General features: G+C 37.7%; 1 protein-coding gene across 22 annotated transcripts in view; it reads left to right on the top strand.

Annotated features, from left to right (window-relative positions):
• The window catches only part of BAZ2B (bromodomain adjacent to zinc finger domain 2B), a 285,742-nt gene that overhangs the window by 253,340 nt on the left and 14,655 nt on the right, over positions 1 to 17,747 (top strand). For all 22 annotated transcript variants that reach the window (XM_049809512.1, XM_049809491.1, XM_049809455.1 and 19 more), the window contains 7 exons: positions 5,208 to 5,348; positions 6,134 to 6,388; positions 7,172 to 7,386; positions 8,793 to 8,867; positions 14,002 to 14,245; positions 15,626 to 15,688; positions 16,902 to 17,046. In XM_049809512.1, coding sequence (XP_049665469.1) covers positions 5,208 to 5,348; positions 6,134 to 6,388; positions 7,172 to 7,386; positions 8,793 to 8,867; positions 14,002 to 14,245; positions 15,626 to 15,688; positions 16,902 to 17,046 — 1,138 coding nt within the window. The remainder of the gene's footprint in view (positions 1 to 5,207; positions 5,349 to 6,133; positions 6,389 to 7,171; positions 7,387 to 8,792; positions 8,868 to 14,001; positions 14,246 to 15,625; positions 15,689 to 16,901; positions 17,047 to 17,747) is intronic.

Raw genomic sequence — 17,747 nt, 5'->3', positions numbered from 1 at the left:
CCCTGTATATGGGGAGAGCAGTCTTTGGGCTGCTGAAGGAGCCTAGTTAGTGTCCAAACCCCAAACATAACACTATACCAGCTACTAGGAAGAAAATTAACTCTATCCCAGCCTAAACCAGGACAGTATGAAGGTCCCCTGGGAATTGGCTTTTGAAGATACTGGGGTCCAAGAATGCTGGTTATTTTTAAGAGCCATCTCTTAAGAGCCCAGGAGCAGGCAATTCCAAAGTGTGGGAAGTCAAGCAAGTGGGGCAGAAGGCAAGCCTGGCTGAGCAGGGATCTTCTTCTAGAGTTTAGGCAGAAACGGGAGGTTTATGGACATTCGAAGCAAGTACAGGCAACATGGGAGGACTATTGGGATGCTGTTTGCTACTGTAGGGAGAAAATTTGTGTGGCCAAAGCTCGACTAGAGTTCAAGCTGTCCAGTACTGTAAAGGACAACAAAAAGGGCTTTTTAAAATACGTTAACAGCAAGAGGAGGATCAGAGATAACATTGGTTTGTTACTTGATGAGGTCAGTTACCTCACAAAAGGGGACATGGAAAAAGCAGAGATGTTTAATGCCTTCTTTGCCTTTGTCTTTAACACCGATGATGGGCCCTGGGACCCCTGGAGCCCTGTATTGGAAGACTGTTACTGGGAAGATGATAAATTCCCAGCTGACTCTGAACATGTTGGAGAATTGCTGCTTTAGCTGGATGCACATAAGGCTGTGGAGCCTGATGGGATTCATTCTAGGGTAATGAAAGAGCTAGCCGATGTTATTGCAGGACCTCTTTCCATTATTTTTCAATGGTCTTTGGAAACTGGAGAGGTCCCAGTCAACTGGAAGCTGGCAAATGTACCAATTTTCAAGAAGGGAAGGAAGGAAGACCCTGCTAATTACAGACCTGTCAGTCTCATTTCAGTGCCTGGTAAAATTATGGAGAAGGTTCTTCTGGGAGTTATTGAAAAACACTTGAGAGACAATGCAGTTATTGGTCGTAGCCAGCACAGGTTCATGAGGGGAAACTCCTGCTTAACCAACTTAATTTCCTTTTATGACAAGGTCACCCATCTAGTTGACCAAGGGAAGCCAGTAGATGTGGGTGGTTATGATTTTTAGCAAAGCTTTTGATACTGTCTCTCACGGTATCCTTCTGGACAACATGTCCAGCGTATAGCTAGAGAAGTGCATAATATGTTGGGTGAACAATTGGCTGATGGGTTGGGCTCAAAGAGTTTTAATAAATGGGGTCACATCAGACTGGTGGCCAGTCACCAGTGAAGTTCCCCAGGGCTCAGTTTTAGGGCCAGTGCTCTTTAATGTTTTTATAAATGATCTGGATGCAGGAGCTGAATGTACATTAAGTTTGCCAGCGATACTTAACTAGGAGAAGCTGTGGACTCCCTCGAGGGTAGAGGCCTTACAGAGAGATCTGCACAGACTAGAGAGCTGGGCAATCACCAACTGTATGAAATCTAACAAGAGCAAGTGTTGGATTCTCCACGTGGGATGGAGTAATCTTGGTTATACGTACAAATTGGGGGATGAGAGGCTGGAGAGCAGCCCTGTGGAAACAGATCCAGGGGTTTGGGTTGATGGCGAGTTGAATATGAGTCAACAGTGTGCCCTAGCAGCCAAAAGGGCCAACTGTGTCCTGGGGTGCATCAAGCATAAGCATAGCTAGCTGGTTGAGACAGGGTGGCTGTCCCACTGTATGCCACAGTGGCGTGGCCCCACCTTGAGTACTGTGTGCAGTTTTGGGTTCCTCAATATAAGAAGGACGTCAAACTGTTAGAGTGTGTCCAAAGGAGGATGACCAAGATCAAGGATTCGAGGATGAAGGGTCTCAAGGGCAAGACTTAGGAGGAGCAGCTGAGGTCACATGGTCTGTTCAGCTTGGAGAAGAAAAGGCTGAGGGGTCACCTCATCATAGCCTACAACTTCCTGAAGGGGGGCAGTAGAGGGAGAGGTGCTGATCTCCTCTCAGTGGTGACCAGTGATAGGACACAAGGAAATGGAATGAAGCTGCATCAGGGAAGTTCAGATTGGACATGAGGAAAAGGTTCTTCACTGAGAGGGTGATTGGTCAGTGGAACAGGCTTCCCCCAGGAAGTGGTCACAGCACCAAGTCTGTTGGAGTTCCAGGAGCATCTGGACAATGCTCTTAGTCATATGGTTTAGTTTTAGATAGTCCTGTGAGGAGCAGGGAGTGGGACTTGATGATCCTTATGGGTCCCTTCTGACTCAAGATATTCTATGATTAATCTTTGTTAAAAAGTTAGATTAAATTGTTTCTGATCTTCCTAGTAGTATCCCATAATACAAACTGGAAAGGAAAATAATGGCAGTTTTGTTGACAATATTTTCCATAAACTAAAATCAGGAATCTGTTTCTGACCTATATCATTCTGGTAAGTAGTGACAGTTAAAATTGTGCAAATAAAGCTACGAAGAGCTGAATATTCTGAAGATGTATTTTCCACATCAGCCATAAATAAGGGATAGCTCTGATTTCAAAAAAACAGTATGTTCCTTTTTAAAACCAGTGTTACCCTCTCCCTGTTCTCCACATACTTCTTGAGGTGGAGGGCTCAAAACTGGACACTCTTCAGATACAGTCTCATCAGCGCTGAGTAGAGGGAGATGATACCCTAAGCACCTGATCCACTGTTGGAAATCAGGATGCCAGGCTACATGGTTGTATAGTCTGATCCAGTGCTGTAATTATATTCTTACTCTAATAGAAACATAGGTAAATGTTTATTGCAGCCAGCAAAAGTAATCTCTAAATACATTAATGAAACTTAGCATTGTTAAGGTTTGCATTTTTAATCATAACTCCAAATTAATATGTTGCCACTTAAATATCCGTATGTACTTCTCTTGTTTTCTTCTGAGATAGAAAGTTTCTAGTTGTCAAGAACAAGTTGTAGGAAATGCCAGTTGGCTTTGAGACCTTGACATAGGTTAAGATAAAAGGCAATGAACCATTTAAAAAAACAAGAGTATTTTCCATTTTAAAATAAAGTTACTGATTTTGTGTGCTGCTTTAGTGTATTGCAATTTTCCATACGAGATGTATGCTGGTAAAGGGAGAAAAACATGAATAAGCAGCATGTCCCTTATGAAATCATCACAGATATGAGGGCCTGTGCTGTCAATACAGAGGATGCTTACACTGCTGCAATGCAGCAGTTGGGCAGATGGGTAGTTCTGTACATGACTGCTTTTTTTCTGCCAGTGTAAGATTGCTGGTCCAAATATGTTCCTTATGTCCAACTCTGACCTCTGTCTTCCCTAAAATCCACTAAATACTGTAGCAGAGGTCATTATCAGCTGCTCTGTGCAGTCATAGTGTTGAGCCACAGTTATCACCAGTGGCCTAGTAATATTCAATATAGAAAAAGAAAGAATAAAAAGTCATGGGGCATGACAGAACTATACAGCAAAGTCAGCAGTTAATGCCATTCTACAAATTCAGCTGAGTCCTGACTTACAGTTACAGCCCATAGTCTCATTTATGCAAAATTTGGTAGTAGTAAACTGAAGAGACTAGAGTAACCTCTTAAACTGACAGAATAATGGGGAGTGATTCTGAATAATATGAATCAGCTTAGCTTGGTTCTTTAGCCCTCTGTGTCCACAAATGAAAAGCATGTATAGTGTCTTCATCTTTATGTTGTGTCATGTTCTTAGGTCATGACAAACACACACGCACACACGTTTGTGTATATGCACACAGTTCTGTGATCTAAAGAGAGAGCACGGATATATGACAGATTCCATACATGGTTTATTACTCAATATTTTGCATTTGATACTGGTTACACGGAGGTATGTAATGAATTGTGTAGGCAGGCCAGCATATCAATGCTGGCAGGTGACAGCAGAACCCCTGGAGTCAGGGGTGGTGTCCTGGTTTCAGCTGGGATAGAGTTAACTGTCTTCCTAGTAGCTGGTACAGTGCTATGTTTTGAGTTCAGTGTGCAAAGAATGTTGATAACACTGATGTTTTCAGTTGTTGCTCAGTAGTGTTTAGACTAAAGTCAAGGATTTCTCAGCTTCTCATGCCCAGCCAGGGCACAAGAAGTTGGCACAGGACACAACCAGGGCACCTGACCGAAACTGGCCAACGGTGTATTCCATACCATGGGACGTCCCATCTAATATAGGGACTGGGAAGTGGGGGAGGGAATCGCCGCTCGGGGACTGGCGGGGTGTCAGTCGGCGGGTGGTGAGCAATTGCCCTGCGCATCATTTGTACATTCCAATCCTTTTATTACTACTGTTGTCATTTTATTAGTGTTATCATTATCATTATTAGTTTCTTCTTTTCTGTTCTATTAAACCGTTCTTATCTCCACCCACGAGTTTTACTTCTTTTTTTCCCGATTTTCTCCCCCATCCCACTGGATGGGGGGGGGAGTGAGTGAGTGGCTGTGTGGTGCTTAGTTGCTGGCTGGGGTTAAACCATGACAGGTGGAAAAGGCAGTTGGAGGTCCAAATTCAGAGTTAGTCTTAGAAGGTTAGAGAGGTACAGTTAGTATAATATTCTGTGTCACATCAACGCAGAGGGTGTTGGAAGAGAAAACTAATAGGCACTTGTCTTCTCGCTTGATTATCCCCGTGTTCTTGTTGTGCAGAATAAGATATTAATGACTATTCAATTTTCAGATTGCATGCTAAGTGCATGGTTGTTCAAGGCCAGATGCTATGTATGTTGAAACAATCGGTTAAGTTTCATAAGCCATTCATACCCAGCTCATGTATTATGGGAATTTTTAAACCATGTGTTGTCCAGGTCTTCCCAACTACTGCTTTCTTGAGTGGTCCCTGATTTAGCAGATGTATATTGATGATACTAGTGTGTAAGCGGGGCCTTTAAAATCAGATTTCTTGCATGTATGGTAGTTCTTGACCATATTTTCACTCAGTCATCTTTCTGAAATGGTATTCTAAAGAATCTTTCAGTGTAAACATACTCAATACCCGTTTCCGTGTGGACAGGAGAGAAAAACAGTGAATCTTAGATTTGCTCACAGATTCAATGATTTTGTTCTATTGCTGTAGTTTCCCCCTTCCCTTTACTTAAATGCAGGTTCTTTAATTGCTGTGGTAATTATTAAGATTATGTAAGTAGTGTTTTTCAAATTTTTAGATTTTTCCATTATAAGTATAATATGTAGGTTTTATTTTCTGCCCTTTTAATTCTATTTAAGGAAAAAGAGCGGTTAAAGCAAGAGAAACGCGATGAAAAACGATTAAATAAAGAACGTAAACTGGAACAGCGAAGGTTGGAATTAGAAATGGCAAAGGAGCTAAAGAAGCCTAACGAAGATATGTGCTTAGCAGACCAGAAGGTAATCATACTAATGTAAACTTAATTTCTTGTCTCTTGTTTCTGTATTTTGCAATTGTGACAGTAACTTTTTTCTTGCAGCCACTCCCAAAGCATTCAAGTTTCAGTCTAGATAATTAGATAACTATTTGAAATATATACAAATAGAAGTTACTGCAAACACTAACGTAGCATATGTTTAGTTAATGAAAAGCATTTTGTTTAAAAGTGGCCTGCTTCCCAAAAAGCACTTGCATGATTGCTTCAAAAAACCCAATTAGTCAGAGTTATTTTTACAGCAGGAATATGCATCATGTCTCAGTACACAGGCACTAGATAGAGCTTTTCTCATATGTGCAACTATTCTAAGCTGTTACTCAAAAATTTACTCTCCCAGTCTTCTGTGTTCTTAGTTCTTGTCCTTCAGGACTTTGACATACCTCTACCTCAGGTTCAAGCCCTCTCTCTTCCAGAGAATTCCCCTGCCTGTGTCCCCCAAATATTTTTACACCACCTTTTATAGTATTTTGGCTCAGAATAGAGCCTGAGAGCGTCTCCTGGCCAAAAAGTAAGTATTTATTAATCTCTTGCCTCCTGTAATATGTGAAAAGGTAAACATGCTTCACCTTTAAAGGAAATTTACTGGATGGTATGTGGGGGGGCACCTTCTCTATAGCCTTTACATTCTAGCGTTATCATGCTGTAGGTCATATGGGAAGTATCAGTTAATTTCCTCAGGTACTATCAAAAAAGTTCTCTTTCAAAATACACTACTGAATCTTTCCATTGTTTTTCTTTACTTTTCAGCCTTTGCCAGAGTTACCTCGCATCCCAGGCCTTGTTCTCGATGGGAGCACGTTTTCAGATTGTCTTATGGTAGTGCAGTTCCTGCGTAACTTTGGTAAAGTTCTTGGCTTTGATGTGAATGTGGATGTCCCTTCCCTGAGCGTTCTTCAAGAGGGTTTGCTAAACATAGGGGACAGCATGGGAGAAGTACAAGACTTGCTGGTAAAGCTTGTCTCTGCAGCTGTCTGTGATCCAGGACTTGTTACAGGATACAAGGTAAAAAAAAAAGAAAGAAAAAAAAAGGAAGAAAAAAATCCATAGTAAACACCCTATATTTATGAATGTGTTCTTCATAATCTGTCTTTGACACCTCTCTGATTTGGATTTCCATTCTCTTCCCTAATTCTCCTCTTTGGTGTCACTGTTCTAATGTTACTCAAAGACTTTCTGTGCCCTGTCAGCCTTCCCATTTTCCAGAAGTGATACATTTCTGGGCATTTTCTCTACCCTCCCCCATTTTTATTTGGACCTCTTGTAGGGCACTATCACACCTGTGGCCATGTCTTTTTTTGTGTGTCGTTCCCCCCCCCCCCCCCCCCCCCTTCATTCTTGCCCTCATGTTATATCTCAGTGAATCTTGCCATTTCTTTCCCCAAAGTCTCCTCTTTACATCACTTCATCAAAACTTTGATTCATTCATGATTCTCTTTCTTATTATCCTTCTTTTTCATGCCAACATATGTCTTTTGTACTCTAGAACTCTACATAGCATGATTGTACCAAAAGGTATTCATCAAGTTCCAGTTGGACCATGTATTTTTTCATTTAACCTATTTCATTAATATTATCTCTGCTCTTAAAAACTTAGAGGTGAAGACATTCAAATTTGTTAATCCATTCAAGATTTACATTTGAATAGTTTTAAAGAAAAATCCTGATTAAAGTCCTTATGTAAAAATGTAAACAAACCCACCTACTGTTTTATAAACAACAATATAGCCTGCAGAGGAAAATAATATTTTAAAATGTGATTGTTCAAAACATCTTTATTCTTTTTAGGCTAAAACTATTCTTGGGGAACACTTACTGAATGTTGGTATCAATCGAGATAACGTGTCCGAGATTCTGCATATATTCATGGAAGCTCACTGTGGGCAAACTGAGCTGATAGAGAGCTTGAAAACAAAAGCTTTTCAGGCACATACTCCAGCTCAGAAAGCATCAGTACTTGCTTTTCTTGTCAACGAGTTAGCATGCAGCAAAAGCGTAGTAAGGTAAGTTTTTTCCTAAACAGGTCTGTAAAAATAAAATTATAAAAATGTTATAATTCAAAAATACTGCATACACTGTGTTCTGTTACAGGAGGATTCATGGTGTTCTTACAATGAAAGCTGAAATTTGCTATGTTACTGCTTCTTACCTTTACGTAGTTCTGATAGGATGGAAGAGTAGAACTTTTCCATGTTTGGTCTCTAAGTTTGTTTTCAAAGCTCGCACCAAAATTTCTCCAGCTATTTTTGGAGTAAAAGATGAGGTTGATTACAGAGAAATTTACTAGGTATTCTGGGGGATAATTTAGAACAGTTGTATAAGGCTTCTGCAGTACTCTTGTTTTCCCTTTTTTCCTTTTGTTTGTTAAGACTTCTTTTGTCCAAATACTTTAACTGGGGTTGTAAGCTGAGGTGGCGAGCCTGATTTATGGTGGTAGTAATTCAAGAAAGTGTATACTTCATTTGTGGGCAGTAAGGTATACCATTCCATAATTAAAAACCCCACTATGCTAAACAACATTTTAAAACCCAACAACGTGCAACATGCAGTAAAGACATAGGAAATGCCAGTCATTGGGCTACATATACCTCCGAATGCTTACTTACTGTGGTAAAGTCTTTCATTACCTAATTGAGTGCTGTTTTGTTTCCTGCTGCTTTTGGTATAGTCTGCAAAGCAAAATCAGGGTTGTGTAAGGAAAGAATGAAAGAGATGCTTCATGTTTTCTCAAGCTGAAAAACAGCAGAAGTGGGCAGTGCAAGTGCTGTGCATATACTGTGCAAGAGAGTTCATGTGTATTAATCAAATTCATCATAGTAAGAAACTTTATCTTACTGCAGATGATTAACTGTTAAGCAAGTTATGTAGAAATGATCATTCAGTACTTGAGTTTCTATATTTTCATCGTAGAAACAACTGTAACCTACTAAATTGTTGATGCTGGGGTGTCTCAGAAGTGGGCTCGCAGACAGTCACTGTAGTGAAGCGCTTTTTTTGGTTCTTCAATTTCTGCAGTGAAAAGGGAACGTTAGTTTGTAGATCACATGGATCCTAGTTAGAGTACCATAGATGTACCAGTGATAACTTTGTTTTCCGTGCAGGGATAGATGCTCTGTGGCAAATAAATCTAGAGGCTCAACATGGAATTAGAGCTATGGAAGGAAATGTCAAATTTTTTGTATGACATGCTTCTTATGGAAAGAAAGCTTACGTGATACTCTAAGTAAAGACTGCCTGACATAGGTACAGCAGTAGGCTACATTGGCATTCCTAGCATTGGGATTTCCTAGCTTAAAAATTACTTACTTTTAATTTTAAACATTTATTTGGGACAAAGTATCTGTACAAAAATGTATGTCAGAAAAAGATATGTAAGTTCACAGTTAATGGATTATTTTGTCTTTGACAGTGAAATTGATAAAAACATTGATTATATGTCAAACTTAAGGAGAGATAAATGGATGGTTGAAGGCAAACTTCGGAAGTAAGTTCTGTTTCCTTAAATATTACAATATATTGGTTTTTTGCATTTGCTTTGATATGCTCCTATATAGGCAACTGGTTCTAGGGACAAAATTAGCTGATGCAATTACAGGTTTACCAAGAAGTTAGTAACTGAACTGCTTAATTAAGATGGATGCGGATTTAGAATGGAACAGCACCAGTCTTTTATAATCTATTAAAGATGCATGAGATTCAGAGGGTTAGTGTCCCTCGAAATTGGAGCAAAGTAAGTCCATTTTGTATTCTTTGGAAGAAAGTAAAAATTTTTTACTGGAATATTACAGGAGCTATCAAATTGCTATTGACATTATCAAAGTTTATTTGTACCTACTGTAATTACTAATGTTCATTTTGAAAGGTGTTTTAAGAAGACATGATTTTCATACAACAATTACCAATCAAATGTTCCTAATTTATATTATGTTATCATAGTGTTTCCCATCTGTCAATGTTGCATTGTTCCCTATAGCTAGGGATCGTATATAGAATGCAAACTTTGAGATATTTTTTATATTTATATTTAAGGTAAAACTGGAACTTTTTAAGGGTTGTCAGTTTCATATCCACTGTTCTCCCATCCTACAAGACAAAATTCCATACAGCAAGCATAATGGCTCCAACTAACAGGAAGCTGGAAGGCATAAAGTTCATGAATCACAGGGGGTAAAAATACATAGCCAGACTCTCTTTTGTTTTTTTTTTTTTGTTTTTTTTTTTTTTAATTCTTGGTCATCTTTACCTCTTACTAGGAACAGTGAATCCTTTCTTAGTCCTTGCTTTAGGTACTTGTGTTTCTAATCTTATGTCTCCCTTTTTTCCCTTTAATGTATCTCAGAAGGAAGAAGGAAAGAAGTAAAGAAGAAGGACAAGAGGGAGGTAGAGGAAAAAATTAGACCAATTAAAAAAAAATTTATCTACTAATACTGCAGATCCCAGTCTGCACAGGGTTAATATGTTTTATCTTTTAGGACAATCCAAATACTTTTTCCTGTCTTTATCTGTATCCCCTCTATGGGATATAGTTTAAAAAGTGTTTCTGAAGTTCTGATGTAGCCTACTGCCCATTAGTGGAATGGGACCCTTACCTGTCCTTGTCTCTTTAGGGACTGCTTAGTCTTTCTCTCCCTCCATCAAACTGTAAGTACTCGTAGATGTAGGATCCTCCCTTTTCCTCATGATCTCTTTTCTTCCCTTTCAAATAGTAGGCATAATAACCTGAAGTCCCAAGCCTCTCTTCCTTTCTACAATCATTTCTCTATTTCTTGTGTTTTCCCCTCGTGTGGATTTCAGGTTCCAGTAGTGCTGTCCCTATTTTTGAGCGTAAGTATTGCGGGAGTGTTCTTCCGCTTCTTTGAGTTTACTGGACTTGACTCATCTTTCATCTTTGGTTCAAAATCTTTGGATTTTCCACTGTTTCTCTGATGAACTCTAAGAAGCTTTTTAGAAGTCTTCTTCGATCAATTTTAAATAATGTTTTCTTCTTTATTATGCCAGTTATTTTTCATAAACTCTTACAACTGTTCTGGGGCTTCTCTGAAAAGAAATCTGTCCATTTCAGTCTTTTGTTTGGTCTTTTTTTCTGCTTCCAGACTTCATTCTTATGCATGTTATCTTCCCCATCCATTTCAAAGCTCAGTCTAGTTTTTAAGCATCCCAGTCCCAAACAGTTTTGCATAGGAATATCTGGTTTCTTGAATACTCATCATGTGATCAACAGATGTGTACTCTTTTCATATGCGTACGGACCTTTACGTGATCCTGAACACAAGCCCATCATGCCTGGGAAGTGTATAGTGGTAGAATAACGGATGCTGAGGAATGGGTTTGCCAGTGTTTGTTGTGGTAAATCTTCATACTACTATGTCCAGACTGTCTTGAAGTATATCTCAGTGGGATGAGAAAAGATTTTACCTGTACCAGATGTTTTCACTAAGTGATTTTTTTTTTTTTTTCTGTACTTAAGTTCACACTTTTAGCTCCTCAACTGGATATTGGGGGGGGGGGGGGGGGAAGGGGGAGGGCAGCTAAAAATACAACATAAAACCCCATGTTTGTAAGATACAAAAAAGCAACATTAAAAATCCCAGGTTGGAAAAAGGAATAATTGTATAAAAGCCTATAGGGATGCTTCCCCGCCCCATCCCCCTGTTAGGGATGCTGAACAAAATTCCTTGATAAATGTAATATATATGGTTGGAAACTGGATTCTGAGCTGCCTGGACTGTGTCTGCTGGACTGATGGTCAGTGAGAGGTTGCATCTAGTTCCTTCTCTATCACATTTAGATATGAATCTTGATACTAATCACTATTTTTGTAAAGGCACCTATCTCATACAATCAATTCATCTTTCTTTGTGCTTTCTGTATCACAGCTACAGTCAGAAGACTGTCTCACCTGAGATGATTCAGCTAATTTTTAACAAGATAATCATAATCGCAGCGTCTCGTTTTCCATTACATATCTTCTTGGCATTTCTTCTGTAGCTTGATCAATATAAAAGGGAATAAAAATGAAATACAGCTACTTGAAGGTTTAGGTAATATCTGTTTCTTTACAAGACTTGAAATACTGTAGAACAAGGTTTTTCACTGCAACAATGTTCTTTTTAACATGCCAGTATTATGGCATATTCCTTATAAGTTAATTTCTCTCCAGTGAGGCCATCTCAACTGTAAATGATGATGGTATATCAAAAGCAGTGTTACATGAGGGGCTAAATTACACCCTGAGTTTGGGTAGCAGGTGGTAATGCTGATTTGGGAAACTTTCATTTTTTTGAGACCCAAAACACGTTAAAAGTGTGTTAAAAGTACGACCCTTAGAAGTTCTTTGACTTGCTACTACTTAATACTTATGTGCAAAAATTATGAGGAAGGCATGAAAATTAAGTCAAAGGTGAATTTTCCTTCTGTGATCTAGTAAACATTACGCATTAGATTAGAGCAGGCTTAAGTCACGCATCTGGTTATCTGATGGGCCACCCTCTCTTTCTGTGGGCCAGTCGACTTTGTAATTCTCTGAACAGTTGCAGATGTTGTTTTGGTATATACCTGAAAGTGAGAAAGATGAAACGGTTTTCCAAGTGAAAGTTTTCTTCTCTCAGGGAGCCATGTGTCTAGGTAGCAGCAGGAAAATTATGCTACCTCTTGAAATAACCTGAACATTTTTTATGTTATGTTGTCATTGGTTTCTGCCTCTATGCTACTTCGGATACAGACTGCTGCCGCCTTATGCTTATGGTGCTATTAAAAAAGAGCATCTTTGATTTATTTCCATCCTTATAATTTTAGTGTCATGCAGGCTTCCTTTAGTGCTTGACAGCATTATATCTTTATTTTTGCTTTTGGCAAAAGTAGCCCTTTTTGCTGCTTCTCATTTCTTTTAGGTATATGAAAGAGGTGTTTGCTGGTTGTTGAACTCCCACGTGCCACATTTATTATTGAATTGTCTTCAAGATTATCTTAGTCTAATTTGTCTCTAAAATTGTCCAGTCATGCAGCAGTCAATCCAATCATTGATTAGTGGCTTTATTTGATAGTTAATTCCTGTGTATAGACAGTAATTTCCGGTCCAGATGAAGAGGATTTGATGGTTTGAAGTTATCCTCATAAAAAGCAAATTTATTTATTTATTTATTTATTTTAAAACTTAACTCAGTGGAATCCCGAGTAGTACTGATACTCAGTGAGACTAAGGCTTTTTGCACCAGATCTGAAAATGTTACTTACTTCCGAATTCACCGGAAGGCTTTAGAAATTTTTTTTATCAAAAAATATTTCTAATCACTAAAATAGCTAAAAATCCATTTGTATTGGAAAAATAAAAGTATAAAACTTTCTAAATTCTCCAGTGGATTAACCACTGCATTAAAAACAAACAAACCTGTCCCCACATACAAAAAAACCCCAAAGCCCAGCTGTTTTCAAGCAAACAGAAGTCCCCTTAATGATTTCTTGCTAATGGTCTTTTTAAAAAGTGCTGCTACCAATTGAGCAGTGATGGCTTCATTTAAGTCTCTGCTGTTGAGTACTGACTTTGTTTGTCCGCGTTTTAGAAGACTGATACATTTGTCAGTATACCCAGAAACCAGTACTTCTACAACACTCATCATACTTGTAGCCACTTGCTGTATGGAATATTGTTTTGTAGGATGGGAAGAGAGAGAAGTACGACAAGGAAAAATTACTTACTGGTAATTGTATTTGTCGTCACCATTCTACTTTTCCCATCCTACCTTCTTCTAATCATCTCTTACAAAAATCTTTGTCTTTTCTACACATGTTTATGAATCTCTTCTAAGTCAGTTGCATTTTTGGTCTGCATTGTAAGTGACTGGTTAGGCCTGGCTATTTACACCTCCTGTGATTCAGCATGTTTGCCTGCTAGCTCCCTGATAGGTGGAACTATAATTTTTGCTGTGTGGAATCTTGTCTTATAGGCTTTTTATAGAAGAAGAAGGTCTACTACAACCATAATTACTGGTATGTAAGTTTCCCTTTTCTTTCATAAAAGGAAAAATGAGAGTTTGATCGAGTAATCTCCTAGTAATTTAGGTAGCTAAGATTTCTTGGAAAAGAAAGTATGTCCTAGAATAAAAATATCAGCCAAAGGACTAAAGTAAAACAATGCATAATAAATTAAAAAGGCATAAAAATCTGGAAAAAAAATTTTAAACAAACGTTGCTGTTGTCAGGCAAATGTAAATAATTTCATACTTCCAGCGGAGGATTCCCCCCCCGGTATTTTATAATAATATTTTTAAAAGCATAGAACAAAACATAAGGAAGTTGAAGTGGTTCTTTCTTCTAACTGTCTTTCCTGACTTCTCAAAATCCCTCTTGTGTTTCATTTCTTCTGAATATTTATGTAATAAAATGCATCTGGGAGAAACAGAAATTCTATTCGGAACTGAGTAAGAGGCTTAAGGGCTTTAATAACCTGAATTTTTCCTGTTGACTAATGGCAATAAGTATTGAGAACATACTATGTCATATTAGAATAGAAGAGCTAATTTGAATCTAAAATGTATGATTTACTTTCAATACATAGGAAGAAAGGTATGTTTGTGCTACAGACATACTCTGTAATTTCACCCCCTGTCATGTGTTTCAAGGCTTAGAATCATTCATGCCAAGAAAACTGGCAAAAGAGATGCTGCAGGAGGTGGTGATGTAGGAGAGGAACAGCACTCTTTGGAAACACCAACACCAGGCCGCAAACGCAGACGAAAGGCAGGGGACAGTGATTACGACGATGATGATGATGACGACAGTGATGATCAGGCAGATGAGGATGATGAGGATGAAGAGGACAAAGAAGATAAAAAAGGAAAGAAGACAGAAGTTTGTGAGGATGAGGTGAGGGATTTTAAGTATAGTGAAGCTTAATTAACTAGTAAGTTAAAACTTGTTCCCCTTCTGTTTCTCTGCAATATGGTGCTGCTTCCCCAAAATCTCACAATAAAAAAGAAGTGTAACGTACCTCCAATATTTTTAAATTTTTGGCAAAACTTTATTTTCTGGAGTAATTTTTTCTTTTTTTTTTTTTTTTTTTTTTTTTTTTTGATATATATTATAGTATGGGTTGGTATTTGGCGGTTTATTTGTTTTTGTTTATTATTATTATTTTATTTTGGTTTGGTTTTTTGTTTTGTTTCTAGTTTCTACAGTAGGAGCAGCCCTTTGTTGCTATTATTCTGGATTTATTTTAAGTACCATAATGTGTATGAATTTAAGATAATACCTTAGTGGCATAGCACCAAGTTCTTACAAATTAATACTTGAGAATTAAAAATAAGTAATATTTAGGTATCTAATCTCACATTTGTCCCTTAATGTTTTTCCCTTTTGTACAATCTCTTATTTTGGTGCACTGGGCATTTTATAGACAAAAGTCCGGTAATTCCTGTAGAGAGATTAATTTTCTGATACAACGGAAGTTCCACTGCATTCATACTATATGTGGTATTTCAGAAGGCTTCACCCTGGTACAGTTCTACAGAGCCAAGAAATACACGACCAGTATCTATCTTAACGGTGCAGGTGATTGGGAGCTCCTAGGGTTTTGGTTGTATTCTTTTTGGAAACCTACAGTTATACCCAAAGACTTTCTTGAATTAAATAAAATTCTCTTTATGGAAATGACTTTCATTTTTAAACTATGTCAGGAAGAAGGGAACCATAGACTTAAATCATGGGTGCATTCCTCTTCAAAAACCAGTAAGATTAATACTGGAACTTTTATAGCAGACTTGTAATTTAAAGTGGCTCTACAAGTTCTTGTAGACATTGAAATAAAATGCAAGTGTGCACTGACCAAAGACTGATTGATAAGATTTTGACAGATTCCATTATTTCATGCATGAAAACCACTTAGAAATGAATCTGAATATCTAAAAAGCTTCATAGAAACTAGGATTAAATTCTGTTAGTCTTAAGTGTTCGTGTACAAATCAAATTGTTTCTTCCAGTAAAAGAAGGTTTTCAGCGAACATCTGGCCACAAGCCTTCTCCTTCATATGCATCTGGGATGGTTTGGAAAGATTCAAGATACATCTTTTTCCAGTTACGTTGTTCCTAATCAAATATATTGAACAAGCACAAAATTTGAACTTCTTTACACTTAGAATTTGCCTCTCATTTTCTGTTACACCTTTTTACTGTAATACTAGTAAGACATGGTAGTATGATTTTTATCCTGAAATAAATCTGGCGTGACAGTATATTTGGTGATTATAGGATGATGGGGACCAGACAGCAAGTGTTGAAGAACTAGAGAAGCAGATTGAAAAACTGACAAAGGTGAGAGGTCATTTGTCTTTGTTATACTACAAATTTGATCACTGGATGTCACGGGTAAGAATGTTAACCATCATTTTCAATGCTCCAACTTAATATAAATTGAAATAAAGGATCAGCTTTTGTTTCATGAAAATATGAATGATGCTACTGTTCACGACACCTGAATTGTGAGTTTAGTCTAGCGGCACTAAGTGGATATGACTCAAAAGACAGTTAGAAAGCTGTTGATAATATATTCGCACATCTCAGAATAAAAAGTAATACAATTTTTATCCAGACCTAATTTATATCCTTGTGTTTGTTGATCGTAGAAAGTGATGATAAATATTATGTACAAGAAGCAATGACTTTTCCATTGTACAAATGATTGCAGTTCTCATTCCCTCCTACAGTTGGCTAATTTCTGCAACTATGTTCCAAGCCAATACAGAGAGCTGTCTGCTTCAGATTTTGAAAGAACAATGGAATAGGAAGAGAAATGTAAATGAGAAAGATAGAATGCTGTAGATAGGGTTACTCATGGCCCATGTTTTTATTCTTTGTATTAGAAAATTTGTCATTTAAGACTTTGTCTCTTGGTTTCTCTCCTTTTCCAAATTGCAGTAAATTAGCAGTCCAGAATTACACCTGACTTCCAGCAGTGTTGATTTAGTAGAGCAAGAATTGAATAAACAAACTGAATTTCTTGTTGGCCCCCCTCAGAGAACTGTTTGTGTTTGAATACAGAACTTAGTTTCAGACATTATTGTTCTTACTCTTTTATGAACCAGTTAAAATATCTCATTAGTTTCCCATCAGGAGCTGCAATATCAGCTATCTTCAGTGCTCTGTTTACCATTTGCTGTTATTGTATAATTGGTAGGATTTCAGCAGTTCTTGTGCAATGAAATCTTTGATTCTATTGTTCTCTGAGAGTCAGTGTTAAAAAGACAGGACCTGCCATCACAAAATGTATTTTTAAAGGAAGACTGATAAACTTAAGCTGAACCAGGAAGTGATTGAATTTATTTTTTTCAAGGGAGCTTTGTAAGTAAAATCAGCAAGGCAGCAATTGTGAGTAGAATATCACATAACACACACATGAAATCTCGATAAGAGAGCCTCCTCATGTGACCCTTGAACTTTTGTTCAGTCTGGCTGCCAGGAGATGTTTTCTGTTATAGTGCATTTTTTTTGCCTACTGAATTATAATGCTTTCCCTTTTTTAAAACAGCAACAAAGCCAATATAGAAAGAAGTTATTTGAAGCTTCGCACTGTTTGCGTTCAATGATGTTTGGTCAAGATCGTTACAGGCGCCGATACTGGATTCTGCCCCAATGTGGTGGTATTTTTGTAGAAGGCATGGAAAGTGGTGAAGGTAAGAAACATAAAAGAATAATGTCACACCGAGGCCCATACTATGCCAAGACATACTGCCCATCTCCGTAGGCTATGATTTTGTGCAGCACGGTCTTCATGCTTCACCTTCAACCGGAGGCTCAACAGGCTACTGTCAGTAGACCTCTGTATTCATATGGTGCTCTCTGATGCTCTCTTTTTGATGATGAAATATCAGTTATTATCTTTCAAAATGAGGATTAATATTTTGGAAGTTTTAGTTGTTATTGTTCTATATGTTCTGTATGTTGCATGGGATATTTTTTGTCTCTCAACTATTTCACGTTTACGTATGGCAGTGAACTCTGCATATGAAAACTAGGATGACCACAGAATGCAAAAAAAAATTCTTTTCATCTTCAGTTGTTATATTTTGTGCAAATATACAGACTGTTCTGTGGTTGAAGATCTGTATGTCTGCAAAAACATGAAAATTATTTTCACACATTGAAGTACTACTGTGTTTTCTGATCAACAATATGACTTAGCCTCTGTATTTTACAAACTGATTTTTTTCCAATTCAGCAAATGCTGAAGTTATTTTTGCTAAAGTTAAAATGTAATTTTGTGGTTGTGACAGTTGTATACTAACTGTGATTGCATTTTTGCACACTTTAAATTGGATAGATGCAGAAAATATGTATTAATCTGACCTTTTTGTGGATATTAGAATTCTTAAAC

Source organism: Accipiter gentilis, chromosome 1 (genome assembly GCF_929443795.1).
Source record: "Accipiter gentilis chromosome 1, bAccGen1.1, whole genome shotgun sequence".
Classification (NCBI taxonomy): domain Eukaryota; kingdom Metazoa; phylum Chordata; class Aves; order Accipitriformes; family Accipitridae; genus Astur; species Astur gentilis.
The sequence above is the reverse complement of the archived record's forward strand: the minus strand, read 5'-3'. Positions and strand labels throughout refer to the sequence as shown.